The following is a 20,487-nucleotide window of genomic DNA, read 5'->3' on the forward strand; positions in this document are numbered from 1 at the left end:
TGGGGACCGGGACCGTCCCGCGTTGCGCCCCCGGCCCTGCCCGGCCGCCGTCGGCACAGCCTGGCCCCTTCGGGGGGCTGGGGCCGGGGCAACCGGCGGCTTCCACGCGCCCCCGCTCCGCCTCGCCCCGGTGTCACCGGGAATAACGGGGCGAGGGAGGAGCCGCCGATGGGCCCGGGGCTCCTCGGGTGTCACCGAGCCTCAGCCGCGCTGTCCCGGGGCTGTCCCGGTGCTGGGCGCAGCGCGGGGGGTGCCCGTGGTGCCCGTGCCCGTGGTGCCTGTGCCCGGTGCCCGGTGCCGTGCTGGCGGTGCCGGCGCAGGGTCAGAGCCACCGGGCACAGGCCCGAGCCGAGCCCCGTGCAGGGTGTGCCGGCACCGTGGGACGGGCACTGAGCACCGCAAGCCCCCCGGCCCGCCCCGTGCTGTGTGACCTTCGTTTAATCTGTTTAATGCCCGCAGTCTGCTCCGCAATCAGCCTCCCCCCCCCCCCGGGTTAATAAACGGAAGGGAAATGGAAGGGGAAAATCAGCAAAGATTAAACGTTAATCCCCCGGGGCCCAAATGCCGGTGGGGTGAGGGGAAGGGGGGGATCTGCGGCTGTGCTGCTCCTCCTGTGCTGCCCGAGGTTGTGGGGCTGGGAGGAGGCACCCCAAGATGCTCCTCGGGGTTCCCTATCTGCTCCTGGCTGTCGGGGGAAGGCAATTAAATCCTGCTGTTAACGAGGACCGGGGCTGCCCCTCTGCGGCACCCCACCGCTGCCCCAGCCCGTCCTCGTGGGCAAGGCACCGCGGCCGGCGCGGGCTGCACTGAAGGAGGCTCCCTCAGACCAGCTCAGAATCTCTCTTTATTATTTAAACCCATTATGTACAACGACCAAAAAATAAATAATAATAAATAAATTAAAAAAAAAAAAAAACGCTTTTAAATTCTCTGCAATATGAAAACTACAAGCTCTGTACATCGACTGCCGTGAGTGCAAGAGTGAAGGAGCATGGTCTTTGGTGACGAGACTCGCGCCCACTCACGCCACAGAGACGCGCATGTGGCCGGCACCCCCGGCCCTAAACCCCCAGCCGCCCCCCTCCTGCCTCCCCTCGGGGACGGGACACCGGGGTCCTGACCGCCGGGGACAGGAGCTGCCGCAGCTCGCAGCAGGCGCTGGTCGCCACGGTGGAGCCGGCCGCAGCGGTGACCGGAGCGCGGGGTGGCTCCGGCTCCTGGCGCGGGTCTGCGGCCGCGGGGAGGGGTGACCGGCAGCACGGCTGGCAGAAAGGGTGCCGCACTCAGTGCCACCCAGCCTGGCCCACGCTCTCTGTGAGGAACACCTATGATGACCACTAAGACATCTACATCACGGGGTGTAAACACGGCCTGGGGGATGTCTGACTGCGCGGCCCGGCCGCAGACCCCTTCCCGAGGGGCTGCCGGGGAGACACCGACCATGGGGATGGAGCGGGACGCGGGAGCTGGGTGGGGAAGGGGAGTTCAAGTCCATGAAAAAAAAGGCAGTGCTGGACATCCCCTCCGACGGACACGCTAATGGATTCCCACTGGGCTGCTGCGCCCTGAGGGCTCGGCTCCTGGAGCAGCCAAGTGGTTCAAACTGGTCCCAATATCCCAAAACATGAGGGGGGAGAACTGAAGGACTCACTTCAGGAAGTACTGCGTGAAACAAAACCCTCGCCCGCTGCGCCAGGCGGCTGGGGCCGGGTGTGCCAGGGCCGCCGGGTCCCACAGGCCCCGCTCAGCGGCAGCCAAGCCCCAGAGCGCGACTACAAGCCATGGGTCCTGACTCTAGTAGTGGAAAGCAGCTCGCGCAGCGCAGCGGGGTCAGGAGGGAACACTACTCTAACCAGGACTGGTAACGCGGTTGAGCCCAAAGCAACACTGTAAGCAGAGCTCAGCTGCTCGGCAGAGCCACGACTCGAACACACACGGATGACTACTGGCTCTGGAGGGGCAGTTGGGGTTGGCTGCGGAGCCCCCAAGCCCCTGCCCTTCTGTGTGGGAAGGGCAAGGGGAGGCAGCCCCGCAGCCCCACATGCCACCCAGGCGCTGCCCGGGGTTGGTGTCTCCTCAAGCCCGCCTTCTGCTCGCTGCAGTGCTGGTGATCAGCCTCTCCAGGCGGTCCATAAAGGGGACCGCAGCACGGGGCAGGAGGGGACCGAAGCCCGGACCACGCATCCCCCCTGGAGCTGCAGGCAGCCGGATTGCCCCCGCGCTGCTTCCACACGGGAGCATGGCCAAGGGCCTGGGCTCGGTGCCCAGGCATGGGGCAGAGCCCCGCCAGGCACATCCCAGCCCCAGTGAACTGCCAGCGGAGCTTTGGCAGGGCCAAGCACTCCGCAAAGGCCTTGCAGCACCTCAGAGGTGAGGCAAAGCCAGGCAGAGGCATCCCGGGGGATGCTGTGGAGGCAGAGCAGTCTGCCCCTGCCTTTGGCACTTGGCACGCCAGGGCTGGCCTGGCTGGCACAGGGCTCCAGCAGCACCAGGGCCCAACACCGAGCCCTGAGCGTGGCTGCTGGCACCTCGGGGAGAGGGGACCTGGCCCCCGCCTGGCCCCAGGTACCTGCGCTCTGCCTGCCCAGTGAGACCCCACAGTGGGCTCCAGCCCCCTCTGCCCTCAGCACCAGTGGGGTGCTGGCTCTCTCCCCTCTCCCAAAAAGCCAAAGTGCTGGGCAGATCTCTGTGGGGATGGTGTGGGGATGCTGCGGGTACTGTTGTGGGAGGACGAGCCCAGCAGAGCCTGCCAGCATCACCCTGGCCCCGAGGAGAGGCTGCAGGGAGCGAGGGCAGAGCAGAGAGGGGCCCAGCCCCGAAGGAGTAGCTGTGGGGAGCTGGGCTCCCCTGGGAGGCCTGGATTTGGGGCGAGGGCTCCAACTTTGCCTGCTGCCTCCAGAAGGAGGGTAGGTGGCAGGATAGAAACGGTGATGAAGCGGGTGGGGAGAGCAATGGCACGGTCCTCGGGAGAGCCCCCTCCTCGTCCTGCCAGGCCAGCTCCTGGGGCTGCTCCAAGCCCACCCCTGCTGCGTCCCCCGCACCCAGCATGTCCGGTGCGTGTCCCCGTGCCCTGCCTCTCACCTCGCCTCCCCTCGGACAGAGCCAGGCCTCCACAAGGTGCTCTGCCTCTCCTGCTGCCTCCGCTCTCCTCCCGCGGGTGCCACCTCGGTGCCTGTCTCTCTCTTACCCATGCACGGGTGCCGCCGGGGGCTCACATGTTGGATGGGAGCTTGGGCTTCCCCGTTTCCACCTCAGGGCTGAAGGCCACGGAGCCCTTGCGGGAGGGAGCTGCCGCCTGCCTGGGTGCAGAGACTGGGGACTGCGGGGTGGACGCTCCTGCCACGGAGCGGCTCGCTTGAGCCAGCGATCCTGAAGGCATCTGCTGCGGGTGTGCTGGCTGGCCTGCGATCCCCGGACATGGCTTGGCGAGGAGTCCGGCTACCGAGGGAGAGGATCTGCGGGCCAGGTTCCCCACGGATTTCCTCCCCTGCTGCAGGGAGCTCCCGTCTGCTTGCTGAGCAACCTTGTTGGGCAAGGAGGGCTGGGAGGCCGAGAGGAGACGGACATCCTGGGTGAGCCGCCCCACGGGCAGGCCCTGGATGCTCCTGTGCTTCACCAGCTGCTGTGGCTGCATCAGAAGCGAGATGTGGGATCCGGTGGCCCGGGACAGGCTGTAGTGGAGCGTTCTCCCCGCCGGCAGCGCCTGCTCCGAGCTGGGGGACGGAGCCCCCGCCGCCTGCTGCAGCAGAGAAGTGGAAACCGAGGTGCCCCGGGACTTGGAGAGCTGGGGCTGGGATCCTGCCGGGGGCTGCTTGGCCGCTGGCGGCAGCTCTCCCTTCTGCGCCGCACGCGGCAAGGGCTGCCCCCCGTGGCTTGGTCGCTGGCCCCCGCTTTCCAGGGGTGCCTGGGACTGGACCATCGGGGAGGAAGGCGAACCGGCGGCCGGTGTCTGCAGGTGGGACTGCGCCCCCGATGGGGAGCTGACCGAGGAGGGCCGGGAGCCCCCCAGGCTGGGCTGGGACCTGCGCACCTGCTTCGTCAGCAGGGTGGCCTCAGGTGACAGTGGGCTGGAGATGGAGGAGGGCGGCAGGAAGATGTGGGCCTGCAGGCTGTGTTGGTGAGTCAAGGCAATGGCCACGTTGGTGGTGGCAGCGGCTGTCTGCAGGGGCGCGTGCACCAGCGGCTCCCAGATCACCGGCTTGCCGCTCAGCTCCCGGCCCATCGTCATCTGCTGCAGCTCCTGGATGTTGTGGGCCACATCCTGGTCATGCTTCACGATCTGCTGGATCATCTCGTTGTTCATGGGCCCTGAGCTGTGCTCAGCTCGCTTGCGGAGCAAGATGGAGTTCTTCTTCCCTGGGTGAAAGGTAGTGGTGTCACCCTCCCTAGGAGCTCTCAGGGACACCGTGCAGGGCAGGGGTGATGGTGGGGAAGGGACGATAAAACCTCACTGCTTTACCAAATGGAAGCAAGGCTTTGGGGAGGGTCCTGGCTTCAGCACAGAGGGAGAAGTAGGGGCAAAACAGAGCCCAAAGGATGATTCCAAAGGCTCCGGGCTGGGGGCTGGAGTCTGTGGTCCCACTTGTACTCAGCAGGCAAGGGGGGACGAGGACGAGCAACTGGCCAATGCCAGACAGGGCAAATATGTGTAGGGAGGGTGACAGCCCCACCCTGGGAAGCTCATCAGCATTGCCCAGATCCTGTCTGGGAGGAAAGAGGGGCCCTGGTGGCAGGCTGCATCCCTCTGCTCCCCCTCCTCATCGCTGGGGACCCGTGAGGCTGGAGTGCTGGGACCCTGGGAGCAGACACAGAGGTGGCTGCGTGGGGCACAGGGGCTGCTCCTCACCTATGCGATCCAGACGGTCCATGGCCACCGTCTCGAAGGCCCTGCGCATCATGGGGTACTCCTCCAGCACCTCATTGAAATTATCCACCGACAGGGAGTAGAGGCGGCAGTAAGTGTCAGCTCGCACGCTGGCCGTCCGCCTGCCCCGTGTCAGCAGGCAGATTTCTGCAGGGAGAGAGATTGAGGTGGCGGGGTGATGCAGCCATCTGTCCCCTCCCCAGAGACCTCCCCAGAGCAGGGACAGGGCTGCCTAGCGCTCCCACAGGAACAGCACGGCTCAGGAGAAGGAGCAAAGCCAGGAGTCTGGACAGCCACAGCCGTGCCCTGGGCCACACACAACCTGTTCCTCCCTCCCCGGGCCATGGAGACATCCTTGGATGCAGCTCCTGCAGTCACCCGACCCAGTTCTCTTCCAGAACTGTGCTTGTAGCCCAGAAACTTGGCCCAGGTGCTCTGCTCTAAACACCTCTGCTCTATGGCCAGAGGCTGGCTGGGCGGATGCCCTCTCTGGCCAAGACAGCCAGAATTCAGGGCTCTCTGACTGCTGGTTCCCCTGATCACCCTGTGGGACAAGACACCCTGCAAGAACCGGGGAGGTGGACTTCTGAGCCCCAGAAACCCGAGGGAGGTGGATGCCCAGCCTTTGGCGTTGGTGCTGAGGGGATGGACAGAGGGTGCAAGCATCACATATCCCCCAGCAGCTCTCATGTCCCTCTGCTCTCCAAGTCCCTCAGCACAGCCTCACCCCCAAAGTAGGAGCCATCAGACAGCTTTGTCTCCTTGTTGCCCTTGGTGAGGATGCTGACCACCCCGTGCTGGATGAAGTACATCTTTTTGCCCACAGTGCCCTCGCGGATGATGAAGTCTCCAGGCTGGAAGACCTCGAAGCGCAGCTTGGTTAGCATGGCTGTCACGAAGTTGGGGTCCGCGTTGGCGAACAGGGGCATGTTGGCCACCAGGTTGCGGCAGTTGAAGTTGATGATCTCCTGTGGGGTGAGGAGCAGGTCAGCGCTGACCCCGGTGAGCACTGCCCTCCTTCCCCCACACCACCAGCACTGGGGTGCCTGCCCATACCTCCTTGAGTGGCTCGCTGAGCTCCCCCAGGATGTTCTCCTCATCAAACATCTTGCCCTGGTAGCGGTGCTCGTAATACTCGTGGATGCGCTGGCGCGTGTCCCCAGGCAGCTTGTGAAATGACATGTACTGCTCCACTTGCTTGTACTGCGGGGACAGGAGAGAGCCACGCTGGGCTGCGCTGAAATGAGCTGCGCCGTGCCAGGGCTGGCAGCACCGCCGGCTCACACCTTCCCTCTCCTTGGCGGTGAGGAGCAGCCGCTGCCAGAGCTGGGACCCCCGTGCGCTCAGGGCAGAGAGGGTGCCACGGCAGAGGCCGGGATGCGGGCCTCACTATACCAGGGTGAACCCCGGCAGGATGACTGGGGTGTCCCTATCCAAACAGGGAGCCTGCCCCCCTGACACCCCCACCTCCTGAGCAGGCAGCAAGGGCAGAGAGCAGGGCAGGAGGCTGCCGGGCAGGGAGCCCACACCGAGCAGATTTTGGAGCTCGACCCACTTGTGCCGGCATGACTTCCCCCAGGATCCAGGCACTCTCTCCAGCACCCTGCTGACCTTCTCCTGGTACTGGCGCCGGGATGAGTCCAGCGACTGGATGAGGGCAGTGGCGTGGCCGATGAACATGGCGTAGCAGGTGGCTCCCACGATCATGCTCAGCATCGTGAGCCAGACGTCGGTCATACCCTCGGGCGCCTGCTGGCCATAGCCAATGCACAGCATGTGGCTCATGGCCTTGAACAGGGCGTGTGAGTACTGCTTCCCCCAGGAGTCGTTCTGCAGAAGAGGGAACAGCAGTGCTGGGGGGCTCTGTTGGAAGGAGCCACTGGGCAGAACAGTCCAGTTCCCCCTCCCCGCAGCCAGCAAAAAGGTATTTGATGCGTCCACAACCGAAGGGCAGAGCTCTGCCTGGGGAAGAGGATTAGGGACTGGGACTGCCTCTGGGGGAGCAGACAGGAGCCCTGGTGCCCTGTTCCCTCCTGGCAGGGCACAAGGGATTCCCCTGGCCGGTCCAACTCCAGCAGCAGCCAAGGTGGGCTGAGACAGGAAGAGGATGCAGAGATTCCCCCCACACCATCTCACTGCTGCTCCGCAGCACACGGATCCACCAGGCAGCTCTGGGGGCTGAGTGTGCCCAGGCGTTTGAGCGGTCGAGATGTGCAAGCACCTCCTCTCCTCCCCCTGGTGGATGCAGCACCAGTATCGCCCCTGCCCGGGGCACTCACCACCATGTGGTTGATGGAGACCCAGCAGTCCTCCGGGAAGTCTTGCAACATTGGCACCAGGAACTGGAGGCACCCATCCCAGTGACACAGCAGCAGCATCATGCCGATGAGGTTGAAGATCCTCACCACAGCACTCGCCAGGTCGTAAGTCATATGGAAGATCTGGGGAAGAGGCAGGAGCGCAGCTACAGAGAAACTGTCTCTTTCCCCATTATGGTCGCTTCAACTCCCTCCTCCAGCCAGCCGGACCCCACAGCCAGAGATCCCTGACCTGCCCCGAGACCCTGCCCCGGGCCTGGGACCTCCGAGGGACCCTCACCTCCTCCCACTGGTGGATGTAGCGGATGAGGCGTGAGAGGCGCAGCAGGCGCAGCAGGCTGAGGATCTTGGTGAAGCGGACGATGCGTAGGGCCCGCGCTGTCTTGTAGACGTCCGAATCCACCTGGGTCTCGAGGTCAACGATGAGGAAGATGTAGTCAACCGGGATGGAGGAGATGAAGTCAACCAGGAACCAGCTCTTCAGGTACTTCATTTTGATGGTGTGAGGGTCGAGGATGATCTCTGTGTTGTCCTCCACCACGATGCCTGTCCGGAAGTTCAGGACCAGGTCAGCCAGGAAGAAGGTGTCTGAAAGCACGTTGAAAACGATCCAGGGCGGGGTGTTCTCATCCTTAAAGAAGGTGATGCCCACAGGCAGGATGATCAAATTCCCCACCATCAGGAGCAGCATGATGAGATCCCAGTAGAACCTGCAGGAAGGCAGCAGGCAGGGAGCAGGAGGAGAGGTGGGACAGAAGGTTAGAAAAGAAACCCAGGACCAAAGCTGGAGTCCAACATGTCACAAAGAGGAGAGCGCAGGGAGGACACGGGCTTTGCTCCCCAGAGCTCCCCATCGTCCGCCAGCTCCCAGCCACGGCCCAGGCTGGCTTAGAAGGATTTGGGATAAGCCTTGCTGCTTACACAAACCCAGTGCTGAGCTCCCAGGGCATCCGAGGGACTCGGGGCCAGGGAGGCACTTGGGATGGTAGCGTGGGGCAGCCGGGCAGGAGCGAACAAAGGCCAGACAAGTGCCATCCCCATGGAGAAGGTGGAACGAACGTGTCTGACCCCAAAAGGGTGCTTGTGAGTGGTGGGCAGGAGCTACACGGTCCTAGGCCTGCAGGAGCACCTCATCTGCCTCCTTTCTCTGAGAGGACAAGCTCAGAGGCTTCAGAAGTAAATCCACGAGGTCCCCAGCATCGGCTGATTAGAGTTTGACGGTGCCCTGAAATTGAGCATCCCCAGCCACGCGTAAAGGCTGTTTGCCTTCTTCATGCAAACACATGCAATGCTCGGGGGGCTTCCCAGCTCCACACCCGAAGTTTTTATGGGGTCTGGAAAAGAAAGCCCAGCTCCCGCTTTTGGGTGCCCTGCTCAGTCCCAGCTGAGGCTGGTGCTCTCTGCCCCCGGGGGTGAGGACACCTCGCCCGTGTTAACGCTGCCTCAGCCACGGCCAGGGCTTGCTTGTGTGGGTGAGGAGGCACTGGCCAGGCAGAACGGAGCTGACCTGGCTGCACAAACACCTCCCGCACCCCAACTCTGTGCCCTGAATGGGAAAACAGCCTGCCCCCCGCCAGCTGCCGGGCGCACTCGATTCAGATTTAGGCTTAAGCTCTTTAGGGCAGGCCCCGTCCTTCACTCCGTGTCACGGCGAGCACACAGGGCCCTGATCTCCGTGGCCTTTGAGGATCCCCGTAATGTGATAAACACCAGCGTAATCCAGCCGGCTCGCTGCATGTCACCTTCACAACGGGCTGAAGCTCCTGCAGAGCTCGGGCTCGCAAACCTGGGGGGCGGCTTTCCCCCCAAAAGGTCCACGAGGGCTTTGCGCCCCTCGGGGTCACTCTGGGGAGGCGCGGGGCGGTCTGCGGGGGGCACCGCAGGCCCTGGAGGCTGCGGAGCTGCCCACAGGTGCCGGGGACCTGCACCAGGTGCCAGCCCCGCTCTGGAGCTCCTCACCCGGCTGGGGACGTCGGCCGTGTCACGGCTCGCCGTGGGAGATGACTGCCTCGCAGCTTCATCCCCCGTAGAGAAAGCCCACCCTATATGACTCAACATCCCCGTGACACCCAGTTCCTCCCACATCAGCCGGCCCTGCGCTCTTCCCGGCGATCCCGGTGTCACGGTGAGGCAGGCCCGGCGCCTCGCAGCGCCCTGCCCTCTCCTCCTCCGGCAGCTCGGGGCTGCGGGGCCGGTGCTCGGGCAGGCTCCGCGGGCACCGTGTGGGGTCTGCGCGAGTCCTGCACACGTTTGGCAATTCAAAGCGGTGTCAAGGGAGGAAAGCTTTGCGTGGGGGCAGAACCAGGCGGCCCCTTCCTCCTCCTCCTTGGCGTGCCCGGAGCTGGGGGCTGCCGGGGAGCTCCTTGCCCGGCGGGGAGCCCCAGGGGGCCGGGGGGATACCGGAGACCGGGAGGGGGCTGAACCGGAGGAAACTTGGCTGAGTTATCGCGGGGCTGGCTTTGGACGTGCCCAGGGTGGGGAAGGGGCCGGGGGGCTCGCGGTGCGGGCGGCGGGGTCGGAGCCTCGCCAGCCCCGGTTGCTCGGGGCCGCCTCCGCTGTCCCCCGGAGGGGCCGGGGGAGCACCGCCGGTGCCCCTCACTTGTTGCCCCGCCGGGCGCTGCCGGTGCGGCGGGGCCGGGAGGGAGCCGCGCTCAGCACCAGGGACAGCGGCGGAGGGGCCGGGCACCGAGCACCGGGCACCGACCACCGGGTACCGGGCACCGAGGCCGGGCCCGTCCGGGGGGAGCGGGGCCCGGGTCCCACCTGAAGTCGCTGTAGGGGTGGATGATCCAGGCGCCGGCCGACTTCACCCGCTGCCGCTCGATCTCCACGGCCCGGTGGCTGCCGAACATGCGCAGCGAGAACTTGTTCACGGCGGGCTGCAGCATGGCCCCGAGCTGCCGCTGCACGAACGTGCCCGCCGCCGCCGCCGCCGCCTCGCCCTCCGCCACGATCTGCTCCGCCGCCGCCGGCGAGGCCGGGGCCGTGCCCGCCGCCCCCCGAGCGGCCGCCCCCGCCGCCGCTTCCCCGTCCGGCACCGGCGGCTTCTCCCGGGGCTCGGGGCTCCGGCCCGGCGCCGCGTCCATGCCGCCGCCGCCGCCGCCGCCGCGCCTCACGTTTCCTTCAAACGCCCTTGCCCGGGCGCCCTGCCCGCCGCCCCGCCGCACATGCCCGGCCCCGGGCGGCCGCTCGCTCGCCGCCCCCGGCCGCTCGCTCACCGGCGCCCGCGGCCCCGGCGGCGCCCGCCTGTTGCGCACGCCCTGGCGCGGGCACCGCGGCCGGGCCCCGCCGCCAGCGGGGAGGCGCCGGCGGCAGCGGAGCAGCGCCGAGCACCGAGGCCCGGGCGGCGGCACGGGAGCGGCGGCGGCGGCAGCGGCGGCGGCGCGGGACCCCGCGGCGGGCGGGGAGGGGCGGGGCGGGCGGGGCTCAGGGGCGTGGTCTAGCTCGACGCCCCGCCCCCCGCCCCGCCTCCGTCCCCCCTCCCTCCCGGCCCCGCCCCGCCCCCGGTCCCCCGGCCCCGCCCCGCCGCCTTTGCGCGCGGGCCCGTGCGCGCGCCGCGCCTCGTGACGCAAGCGCGTACGCGTGTGCGTCGTGCGTGCGCGCGGCCTGGCTGAGACCCGGATCGGCGGCGCGGCGCGGCGGGGCGCGGCGGAGGAGGCGGCGGCGGCGAGGACGAGCGGCGGAGGAGCCCGAGAGGAGCCGGAGCGGGGCCCGGGATCCCCGGGGGCCCACGGCCGCCATCACGGACTTCCTGTGGGACAAGCGCACCGGGCTGGCTGCGAGGACGGTGCGGCTCGGGGCGGGGCGGGCGGGGTTAGGCCGCGGCGGCCGCTTCCGTGCTCGGCGGCGGCGGCGCCCCCGGGGCCGCGCTGGGCAGGGCCGGGCCGGGCCGGGCAGGGCCTCCCGGAGGCTCCTCGCCAAGGTCGGGGCCGCGCTCCCGAGGCCCGAGCGCTTCCGGGGGGGCGCTCGCGGGGCGGGCCCAGAGCGCCCGAGGAGGCCGCGGCCAGGCCCGGGGGCACCGGGCGGGGGGTTCGAGCTCTCCCCATCCCCTCTCCCCTCCCCCCCCCCGGCGCGGTCCGTCCCGGTGCCCCGGCCTCGGGCCTCGCTCTGCGGACGGGTCCCGGCGCTTCCTCTTTCGGCGCCGCGTCCGGTGCGGGCCCCGCCCGGCGGCCGAGCTCGCTGCTGGCGGCCCGGCCCCACCGCCGATGATCCCCAAACCGGTTCCAGCGCAGCGAAACGCCCCGGTGCGGCCTCCGCCTGCGTGCAAGGAGGGCTGCCCGGCCGCTGGAGGGCTGCCAGCGTCGCCTCCCAGCGCTGCCTTTAATTAAGGGCTGGGAGCGTCTCCCTTGCGCGGCGCTCACAGGGGGTGTGACGGGCTCGGCGCTCGCCTTGGCCCCAGCGCCGGGTGTCGGTGAGCCACCGCCGGGGAGGGACCGCCAGGGGCTCTGCGGAGCCCAGCCTGGCTGCCGAGGGTGAGATTTGTCGGCGTGCGATGAGTACGTGCCTGTAGCTCGCCACGGCTGTGGGAGTAGCTTTGCCTTCTGGTAGCCCTGCCCCTAACGTCAGCAGAGTTTTGCGGGCAGAAAGTCAGCCAGGTAGGCGAGTGTGCGTTCTGAGGGGGGAGGAAAGATCCGCCAGGAGGTGTGTGGGCAGAAATCCAGCCTCTTACCTGTGGAGACAGGGCAGATCTAGCAGCTCAATGCTTGAGAACCAAAATACGCATTGGGAAAGTCTGATATTTTTGGAGCGAGGTCTGGGGGTAGGAGCACGACCCTAAGAACTTGCACTTCAGAGGTGGAACTGGGTGTATGGTCTTACTGAGGCGTTTTCTTCTTCATTTTTGACTCTAACGTCCCACCTACAGGGCAGAGTTGTGAGTATTCCTTGCCTCTGAGGTAAGGCCTACGAGGCTGCCTTAACACATCTGTGTGTGCAGACGGTGTTCCTGTTCCTTGGATCCTGTAGGGGCCTCTGTGCTTGGAGTGAGAGCTGTAGGTGGTGCTGGCTCAGCAGCAGGACAGAGGCATTTCTTCAGCAGTTGCCCACTTAGGTGTCTGCAGTGCTGGTGCAAGGATTTGGGCCTGGCATCAGTAATAAGCTGAGCTTTGTTTTATTTTCAGTTCTTCTCGGTGGAGAGTTTATGCTTCCTGGGGAGGGCATAGGGTCAGGGAGAGAAAGTAGGAGCATTGAAAGCACAAATGCTGCTCCTGGAGCTGTGGCCAGTAAAGACCATGGATAAGAAGTGAAGGGGGAATTGTAACCTGGAGAACAAAACCACAGCAGCCGTGGCCCATGGGGGTGGCTGCATCTTCACTCTTATGAGGTTCCGGGGTTCCTCAGAGGTTTGTCCCCTCCCTCTCAAATCCCCCATGCGTACTTAGACATGCTGATTGCCTCCCCCTGTTTGTCCTAACAGTTCTTTGGCTACTGACTGTACGTGCTGGTTTCTCTCCCTTGCCATCGCCTCATAGTCACGGCCTTGTGTTGTTCCTGCAGATGCCTCACTCTAGAAGGTACCGCTCGTCGGAGCGCAGCAGCCGGGGCAGCTACCATGAGCGTTACAGAAGTCGCAAGCACAAGCGACGGCGGACGCGGTCACGGTCGAGCAGCAGCGAGCGTGACCGTCGGCACCGTCGGGAGGACAGCTACCACGTTCGGTCCAGGAGGTGAGTCAGCCCCGCGGAGCTGCTCGGATTTTGGCTGATTCGTCTTGCTATCGCTTTGCCAGAGCCACCCTGCGCCTCACCTGTCCCCAGCTGACCCGAGGTGTTTCGGTCCGTCCTGTACTTAGCAGGCTTGCATGCTCTGAGCTGTCACTTCCTGAACAGTGTTTGTAATCCTATCCCCATGGGTTGCTTCCCCCCCAGCTACGACGACCACTCAGCGGACAGGAGGGCCTACGACCGGCGTTACTGTGATAGCTACCGGCGGAACGATTACAGCCGTGAGCGAGGAGAAGCCTACTATGAACCCGAGTACCGTCATTCCTACGAGTACCGGCGCTCCCGGGACCGCGAGGGCAGCTACCGGAGCTGCAAAAGCAGCCGGCGTAAGCACAGGCGGAGGCGGCGCCGCAGCCGGTCCTTTAGTCGCTCCTCATCGGTGAGTATCCTGCTGTGCTGGGCCTCCCCTGTAACCTTTCTCTCGCAGGTGGCAAGCTGGGTAAGTAGAAAACTCACTTTCTAACACTCTCTCGGACTCAGCTTGAGAAATGCCTAGAAAGCCTTTGATGCAGGCAGCGGTTCCTGTCCACCGTCCTGGTGCGCCTCAGCAGTGGCTGCCCTGTGCCAGCTGGGCACAGGCAGCTCAGACCCTGCCTTAGCGTTGCCCGCTCAGAGGTGGAAGGCCAGGCGTGCCCCGCAGGGCTGGCATGTCCCCCTGGGGTGGTGCTGTGCTCCACAGCTCCTTTATCCCTACAGAGTGCTGCTTTGGTGTGGTGATGCTCATTAAAGAGCTGTCTAGGAACCCCAGCTGAGCGGTCTTTGTGTGAGGTTTGTACAGGAAGCATTCAGCTGCTCCTGATCCCAGAGAGCTCGGTCTGTCTGCGACAGGTCCCCGTGGCCCCCGCTGATCCCTGATCCGGGCCTGTGTTCTGTGGCAGGAAGCCCCGTCTCTGTGAGCTGGGTCCTGTGTCAGAGCAGGATCCTTTGGGTGGGCGCAGCTGACTTGGGTTGTCACGCCAGGGGCTTTGGCAGGTGAACGTAGCTTGTGGCCTGGTCAGTCCGGGTGGAGGCAGTAACCATCCCAGGCTCTTCCCAGCAGTGTCCCCGGCTTTCTCTTCTTGTCTGTTCTGCTGTTCACCTTCCACTTCTGTTAGACCCCAGACATGTTCTCTGCTCTGTGTGTGGAGCTCTCAGTGTTGTCTGGTCTGTTCTGACTGTGTGTCCAGGGACGGGGTTATGGGCTGGATTCAGGTCCCGAGTCTGCTGTCTGGTTGCTCCCAGGTGTGGGGATGCTTAGCGGAACCAAAGGCAGGAGTTTTCTCTTCTCTGACATAAAATCTCTCATCTGCCTCATCCCAGGCTGTCCCTATTCCCTGTTGGGCCTCTGCTTCTCTCCTGGAAGTTGGTCTTTCCAGGATCAGCTTCTTTGGGGGAGGGTCTAGAAAGAAGTGTCACATCTGCCCCCAGGCAGTTACTTGTAAATTCTCTCTGGTTTTGGATGGATCGTTGTACCAAGAGTTGCTTCTGAAATCTCTGAATTCATCTTAATCTGAGTGTTGGGGCTGGGGGAAGCCACCGTGGGAGGTTGTTGGAAGGGGATGGGCAGTGTCTGTGGGGCAGTCTGGCCCTTTGCTTGTGCAGGACTTCCCGGCACCTGCCTCCTGCTGCCTTTCCTCAGTGGCTGATGCGGGGCTGAAGCAAGCCTCTCCCTGCGGTCACTGAGTGCCCGGCTGCAGTCGTGCTTTGGCGTGCTCTCTTGGCACTGATCCGGGACCCATAGGCCAGTGCCGTTCCTCTCCAAGCCCCCACAGGAGCAAGAGCAGCTGGCTCCTTCCACTGCCCCTCTGCTAGCCCTCGTTCTGCCCGTCTCTGCTCTCACACTGGTTCGGGTGGGGCTGTTTGTAGGTTCTTTTTTCTTTTTTTTTTTTTTTTTTTTTTTTTGCTACAACGAAAAGCAAACTGTTTTTTTCTTTTCTGAGCTAGTGTGTTGTATCTTGACATGTTCCCTTGCAATATCCCTATCGTTATATATTCCTCTGTGCCGTATGAATTGGCTGGGAATCTCCTCCTGCAACCCCTCCTCAAACAACCATGTGAATTTCCAAACCAACCAATGCGTGACGCTGGCTGCTGCGCTGGTTTGAAAATCTGATTGGTGAATGATGAATTCCCTGTCTGCCTGGGCCAGCAGCGGAGTCGACAGAGCAGCAGAAGGGCCAAGAGTGTGGAGGACGACGACGAGGGGCATCTGATCTATCGCGTCGGCGACTGGCTACAAGAAAGATGTACAGCCAAATCGTAACATAATTTAGCTCTCTAGTTAAGCTCCCATCGCAGTCGCAGATCTGTCTTATCTTTCTGTTTCATTTTATTTTCATTGTTTATTAAAGAGAAACCCTCTCCTTTTCCTTCCCCTTTTGTTAAAACTACGTTTATATTTTGTATTGTTACTGAAGTGCCAGGGAACTAGGGCAGTTGCCTTGTGCAGCCGGTGTCAGCCTTCCGCTGCTCCGGTCTCTCAAGCTGTGTGCAGGTTAGGTGTTGCAATGCATTCTCCTCTGCCTTGTGTATGCGCTGCATCCAGGTCCTGCTCACTCTCTCATGGGCTTTTCTCTTCTTCTCTCCCTCCCAGATGAGATTATTAGCACCTTAGGGGAAGGCACGTTCGGCAGAGTGGTGCAGTGCATGGATCACCGGAGGTACGCCCGCTCCTGGGGCAGGGAGGGGTGTGGCGATGAGGAAAAAAGGCAGCGCAGCTGGTGAAATAGTCTCATGCTTCAAGCAGGAGCCTGGGGTGGAAATGGGTCCCTCGATTTCTAGTATTCCTCTGCTGGTGTGGGTGCTCATCCCGTTGGGTCATCCATGTGTTGGAGAGGGACTGGGGGGAGTCTCTGGGCTGTTCATAGCGAGGGAGAGGATGTGTAAATCTTCCCATGAAGAGAGTAGTTCAGAAAGCCCATTTTTTGTAGGGCACAGTCTCTGACACAACTCCAGGGTGACCTTGAGTTTTCTTCCTGTTTCTCCCCAGGGGTGGTGCACGTGTTGCTCTCAAAATCATTAAAAATGTGGAGAAATACAAAGAGGCTGCCCGACTAGAAATAAATGTGCTGGAGAAAATCAACGAGAAGGATCCCGAGAACAAGAAGTGAGTGCACTCAGCTGGTGACAAAATGGAAGGGAAAGCATCGTCCTAGCGCAGTTGTAGGGATGGGATGGGAGAGGTGTTTGGTGTGTGACTGAATTCATCTGTAGCTAGTTTTTGGTGGCGCGTTGCCTTGGTACGGGATACAGACCGAGCAAGGAAAGGGTGAGCCTGGTGCAGGGACAGCCCGTCTGAGTGGTGTGTGCAGATCTGTCCCGAATCTGACTCTTTCTCTTCAGCCTGTGTGTCAGGATGTTTGACTGGTTTGACTACCACGGCCATATGTGCATCTCCTTCGAACTGCTGGGGCTCAGCACTTTTGATTTCCTGAAGGACAACAACTATCTGCCTTACCCCATCCACCAAGTGCGGCACATGGCCTACCAGGTGTGCCAGGCTGTGAAATGTAAGTGTTCACTGCTCTTTTCTCTGCTGGTCCATGACTGACCTGGAGAGCTGTGTGGCTCCCAACTTCAGTGCCAGTTCTGCAGCTGGTGGCCCGATGCAATGAGTTTTTGCCACAGTGCTGCTGTGCCAGTCCTGAGACTGAGCCTTCCTGCCCCTCTGTGGTGAATGTGTGCCTGGGGTGAATCCTTTTTCTTTGCCTGGTTATAATGTTTCTGATGCCTGTGGGCTGGCAGCTGCCCAGAGCACTTCAGCGTCCACCTTCCTGTGTATGTTCTGGTGATCGATGCGATCAATCTTTGTGCTTCTGTCGAAGCACCTTGGCCTAGACTGGCCTGTCTGTTCACACCCAACTTCAAACATGGGCTAAAACTGTGCCAGCAGCAACCCAAGTTAATGCTGTTTGCTCATCAGGTGGATGCAGCATCGTTTTGCTTCTGTTTCTTGACTCTGGTTCTGTTTGCTTCCTCAGTTCTGCATGACAATAAACTCACTCACACTGACCTCAAACCCGAGAACATCCTCTTTGTGAACTCTGACTACGAACTCACCTATAACCTGGAAAAGGTAACGCAACAGCTTTGCTCTAGAAGTGTCCTTTTGGGTTCTTGGTGTCTCTGACCTTAGCACGGGGAGGAGTTGGACTATAGGAGATAGTGTTGGCTGGCTGCGTTCACACGTTTGTTCAGGACAAATCTGGGTGAACTGCCTGTATACAAGTAAGCTATGGAGACCACAGACTCCAGCTGAGTGAGAGGTTTTTTTGGGAGGTGCTGTGCTGCGCATCGGAGGGTATGCACCAGCACTAATAGACCCTGCAAAGCATTCCCTTCCCCTGGGCCCCTGTGGCAAAGCCTTGGTTGTGTAAGGTCCTTGTGTGTTGGTCCTTGTTTGGAAGCTGCTGAGTAACTGCTGTCTTTCTCTCTCACAAAGAAGCGAGATGAGCGGAGTGTGAAAAGCACGGCCATCAGAGTGGTGGACTTTGGCAGTGCCACTTTTGATCACGAGCATCACAGCACAATTGTCTCCACCAGGCACTACCGGGCCCCGGAGGTCATACTGGGTAGGTTCTCCCTGGCTTTCTGCAGCAGCAGGCTTTTGTCTCGAGGGCACGGGGAGCTGCCTGCTGGATTAATTCAGAGAGGGCTGGGGGCAACAACTTGAAACCGGTGGTTTTGGCATTGCTATCAGCTGGGCAGCGTATTGCCACTAATGTAGCAGGAGAAGGCCAGAATGGGAATTGTTTTTCCAGTTACTTGTTGGTTTTTGAAAGGGTGAGGGAGAGGGACTTGGAATCCTGGGCCATAACTATATTTTCTTTTAAATGCGTTGTTTTTTAGAGCTTGGCTGGAGCCAGCCCTGTGATGTTTGGAGCATCGGCTGCATCATCTTTGAATATTATGTGGGTTTCACCCTGTTTCAGGTGAGAACCGTTTGCTCTGTGGCTTCCTCACAACTGGTGAAAGAGGATGCTGGCTGTTGCCCAGCACAGCCAGGAGCCTCTGGGGCTGATGGAGTTCCCTCCATCACTGCAGGCCTGTGGAGATGACCGAGGCGTTGGCCAGCAGGGGGTTCTGAACTGGGAATCACCCGGGTCTGGAGGCAGAAAGACTAATCTGTTCCATGCCTCCCCTTTATGCTTGTCTCCCTCAGACACATGACAACCGGGAGCACCTGGCCATGATGGAGAGGATCTTGGGGCCAATTCCTTCTCGGATGATCCGGAAGACCAGGTGAGAAAGGCCAGCTGGGCACTGCAGGCTTCCTGGCTCTTCCCCGCTTTATGTAGAGCGGTTCTCTTCAAGGGATCAAACTTTGCAGCTGCCTGCTGAGTCAGTCCATGCTGCTGCAGTGTCCTGAGTGATGTGTGCGCCCCTGGCAGAGTAGTGGCAGGGCTGGCGCGTTGCTTCTGCTGCAAGGTGTTTGGTGCTTGGGTGTAACCTGTTCCCACCTCTTACTCTGACAGGAAGCAAAAGTATTTCTACCATGGCCGCCTGGACTGGGATGAGAACACCTCTGCTGGCCGTTATGTTAGGGAAAACTGCAAGCCACTGCGGGTAAGGCGGGGTGGGCAGGAGCGCCTGGTTGCTTTATCCTTTTCTCATTGCAGAGTCTTACAGTGCCAGCCCCAGTTCTGAAGATTCTTCCCGTGGGCAAGGTTGGGCCACTGAAAGGGTCAGACCAGTATCTTCCTGAAGGAGCCTTGGCTGTCCCAGACATAAACTAGGAGGACTGCAGCAGCCTGAGCTTAACCTCAAGTGGATGAGGAGGAGGGCGAGGAGACTTCAGGAAGTGTCTGGGAAAGATGGGGAAGGGGGAAAACCCTTGACAGTTCTGTGCTTGTTAAAGTGGCCTAGAGTTCAGGCTTAGGATGAATGCAGGTCTGAACAGACCAGTCCTCCCCCACCTTAGCTGTTCAGGCCAGGGAGCGTTCTGTGACCAGCACGGGGTGCAGTGTCCTGCGCCCTGACCTCTCCCCTCTCTCTCCACAGCGGTACCTGACTTCTGAGGCCGAGGACCATCACCGCCTTTTTGACCTCATTGAGAGCATGCTGGAGTACGAGCCGTCCAAGCGCATCAGCCTGGCTGAAGCCCTCAAGCACCCGTTCTTCGACATGCTGGAGATGGAGCCAAGCACAAAAATGTGGGACTCTAGCAGAGACATCAGCCGGTGACGCCACAGGTGCCAGCCTGCCCTCAGATTCTAGCCCCCGTGGAGGCCTGTGTGATTTCTATTCAGACATTTGGTGCTTTTTTTATACATAAACTCCCTGGACATGTTTGTAAAGCTGTTAATATGTGAGATACTGTAAATAGCCCATATTCTCTATCAGCCTCTGAGCACCACAACCTCCTGCTGTTGCTGCTGCCGCTATCGTGAGGCGAGGGGCTTGTATGTCCATATTGTAAATACCTCTGTTCATGTGTTGCTTTGTCTCCTGTTCTCTCCTGCCCGCCTCAGTGTAAATACTCCAGGACTCGCAGCTCTGTAGCTTATCTGTTTCCTTGTAAGTTATGAAACTGGTGGGATTGCATGGGAATTATTTTTTGGATCAATGTCATAGCCCATCCCCACACCAGAGTTTTATAAGAATTTTGTACAGTCTTTGTGAGAAATAAATATGAAGTGAATAAACCTTCCGGCCTGTGTTTGGACCAGCAGCAGCCTGTCTCGAGGCTGTTCTGCTGGTGGTTTTTACTCCTGAGAGGTGGTGACTGTGCTGCACCCTGCAGAGGGAAGGAAGATGCATCCTCGTGTTGCAGGAAGAAAGCTGCTTCAGTCTGGTAAACCCCTGGGTAACAAAGCCAGCTTTATTCACCCACCTGCCCAGTTCTTCCCAAGCTTGGATGATGGCCTTGTTGTCTGAGCTGCTCTGAGCTGCTGCAGCTGGCCTGAAATAGGTCCAGGACAGGCAGATTCTGGCATGGTGGGTGGCAAAACATGGGTCCTGTGTTGTGCCCTGAGACTGGTATTCAAAGGTGGGAAGATTTAGTATATGAAACAAGTCTTTCTACTAGCAAAAGGATAACAGGGACTAGTTAGATATGTGTGGTAAAGCCAGGCTCAAAAGGTCTGAAGGGAGCAGCCTAGGTGCTGCTTTACTAGAGAAACCCCCTTACTCCATGGGCAGGTGATCGAGGGCTGTACAGATGCCTACAGGGGGTGGCCCAGCAGTGTGTGCTGTAGCCCAGCACAGGGAAATGGGTCTGCCTGTGCCTCTTTGTGAGGCTGGGCCCTTGACTTGGGCTTTTCCATGGGATTTGCTGGGGGAAGTCATAGACCTGATGGGACCTCTGTCTTGCTGCTTTGCCCACGCGTGTCTGGAAGAGTCTTGTGTCAGGAACAGCAGACGTGGTCTGTTCTTCACAAGTGTGTCCCTTTGTTGTTGTGCCATCAGTCTGTGGCAGACTCTGTCCATGTCATCATGCAGAGATAAAGGAAAACACCAGCTTCACCTGGAGTTAGTTGGGGGTGTCACAAAAGGAATGACTCTGGCTCATCTCCACGCACTTGTGGTCTTAAAGAGCTTGTGCTGGAAGCTTTTACCTGGTTCCTGCAGCACTGCCCGGTCAGACAGCAGACAGCCATGCAGC

General features: G+C 61.3%; 2 protein-coding genes across 4 annotated transcripts; one reads left to right on the forward strand and one right to left on the reverse strand.

Annotated features, from left to right (window-relative positions):
- Window positions 1–39: 39 nt before the first annotated feature.
- On the reverse strand, window positions 40–10,536 carry HCN3 (hyperpolarization activated cyclic nucleotide gated potassium channel 3). The gene is made up of 8 exons (XM_084500312.1): window positions 9,946–10,536; window positions 7,463–7,892; window positions 7,144–7,305; window positions 6,476–6,694; window positions 5,921–6,067; window positions 5,592–5,832; window positions 4,847–5,011; window positions 40–4,356 (listed from the first exon to the last, which is right to left on the reverse strand). Exons 1-8 carry the CDS (start codon window positions 10,266–10,268, stop codon window positions 3,212–3,214), a joined length of 2,832 nt encoding a protein of 943 aa, XP_084356438.1. The 5' UTR covers window positions 10,269–10,536; the 3' UTR covers window positions 40–3,211.
- A 254-nt stretch (window positions 10,537–10,790) lies between these two features.
- On the forward strand, window positions 10,791–19,528 carry CLK2 (CDC like kinase 2). 3 transcript variants are annotated; one of them, XM_084500315.1, is made up of 13 exons: window positions 10,791–10,969; window positions 12,679–12,848; window positions 13,050–13,284; window positions 15,034–15,130; window positions 15,478–15,544; window positions 15,874–15,990; window positions 16,227–16,393; window positions 16,865–16,959; window positions 17,326–17,455; window positions 17,733–17,815; window positions 18,046–18,125; window positions 18,359–18,449; window positions 18,885–19,528. In XM_084500315.1, exons 2-13 carry the CDS (start codon window positions 12,679–12,681, stop codon window positions 19,065–19,067), a joined length of 1,515 nt encoding a protein of 504 aa, XP_084356441.1. In that variant the 5' UTR covers window positions 10,791–10,969; the 3' UTR covers window positions 19,068–19,528. The 3 variants fall into 3 exon arrangements, with proteins under 3 accessions (XP_084356441.1, XP_084356440.1, XP_084356442.1); XM_084500314.1 differs by having other exon boundaries at window positions 10,836–10,969; window positions 15,037–15,130; XM_084500316.1 differs by lacking the exons at window positions 10,791–10,969; window positions 12,679–12,848; window positions 15,034–15,130 and having other exon boundaries at window positions 13,146–13,284.
- The last annotated feature ends 959 nt before the right edge of the window (window positions 19,529–20,487 follow it).

This window comes from Aythya ferina (assembly GCF_964211825.1).
Source record: "Aythya ferina genome assembly, chromosome: 29".
In the NCBI taxonomy this organism is placed as follows: Eukaryota; Metazoa; Chordata; class Aves; order Anseriformes; family Anatidae; genus Aythya; species Aythya ferina.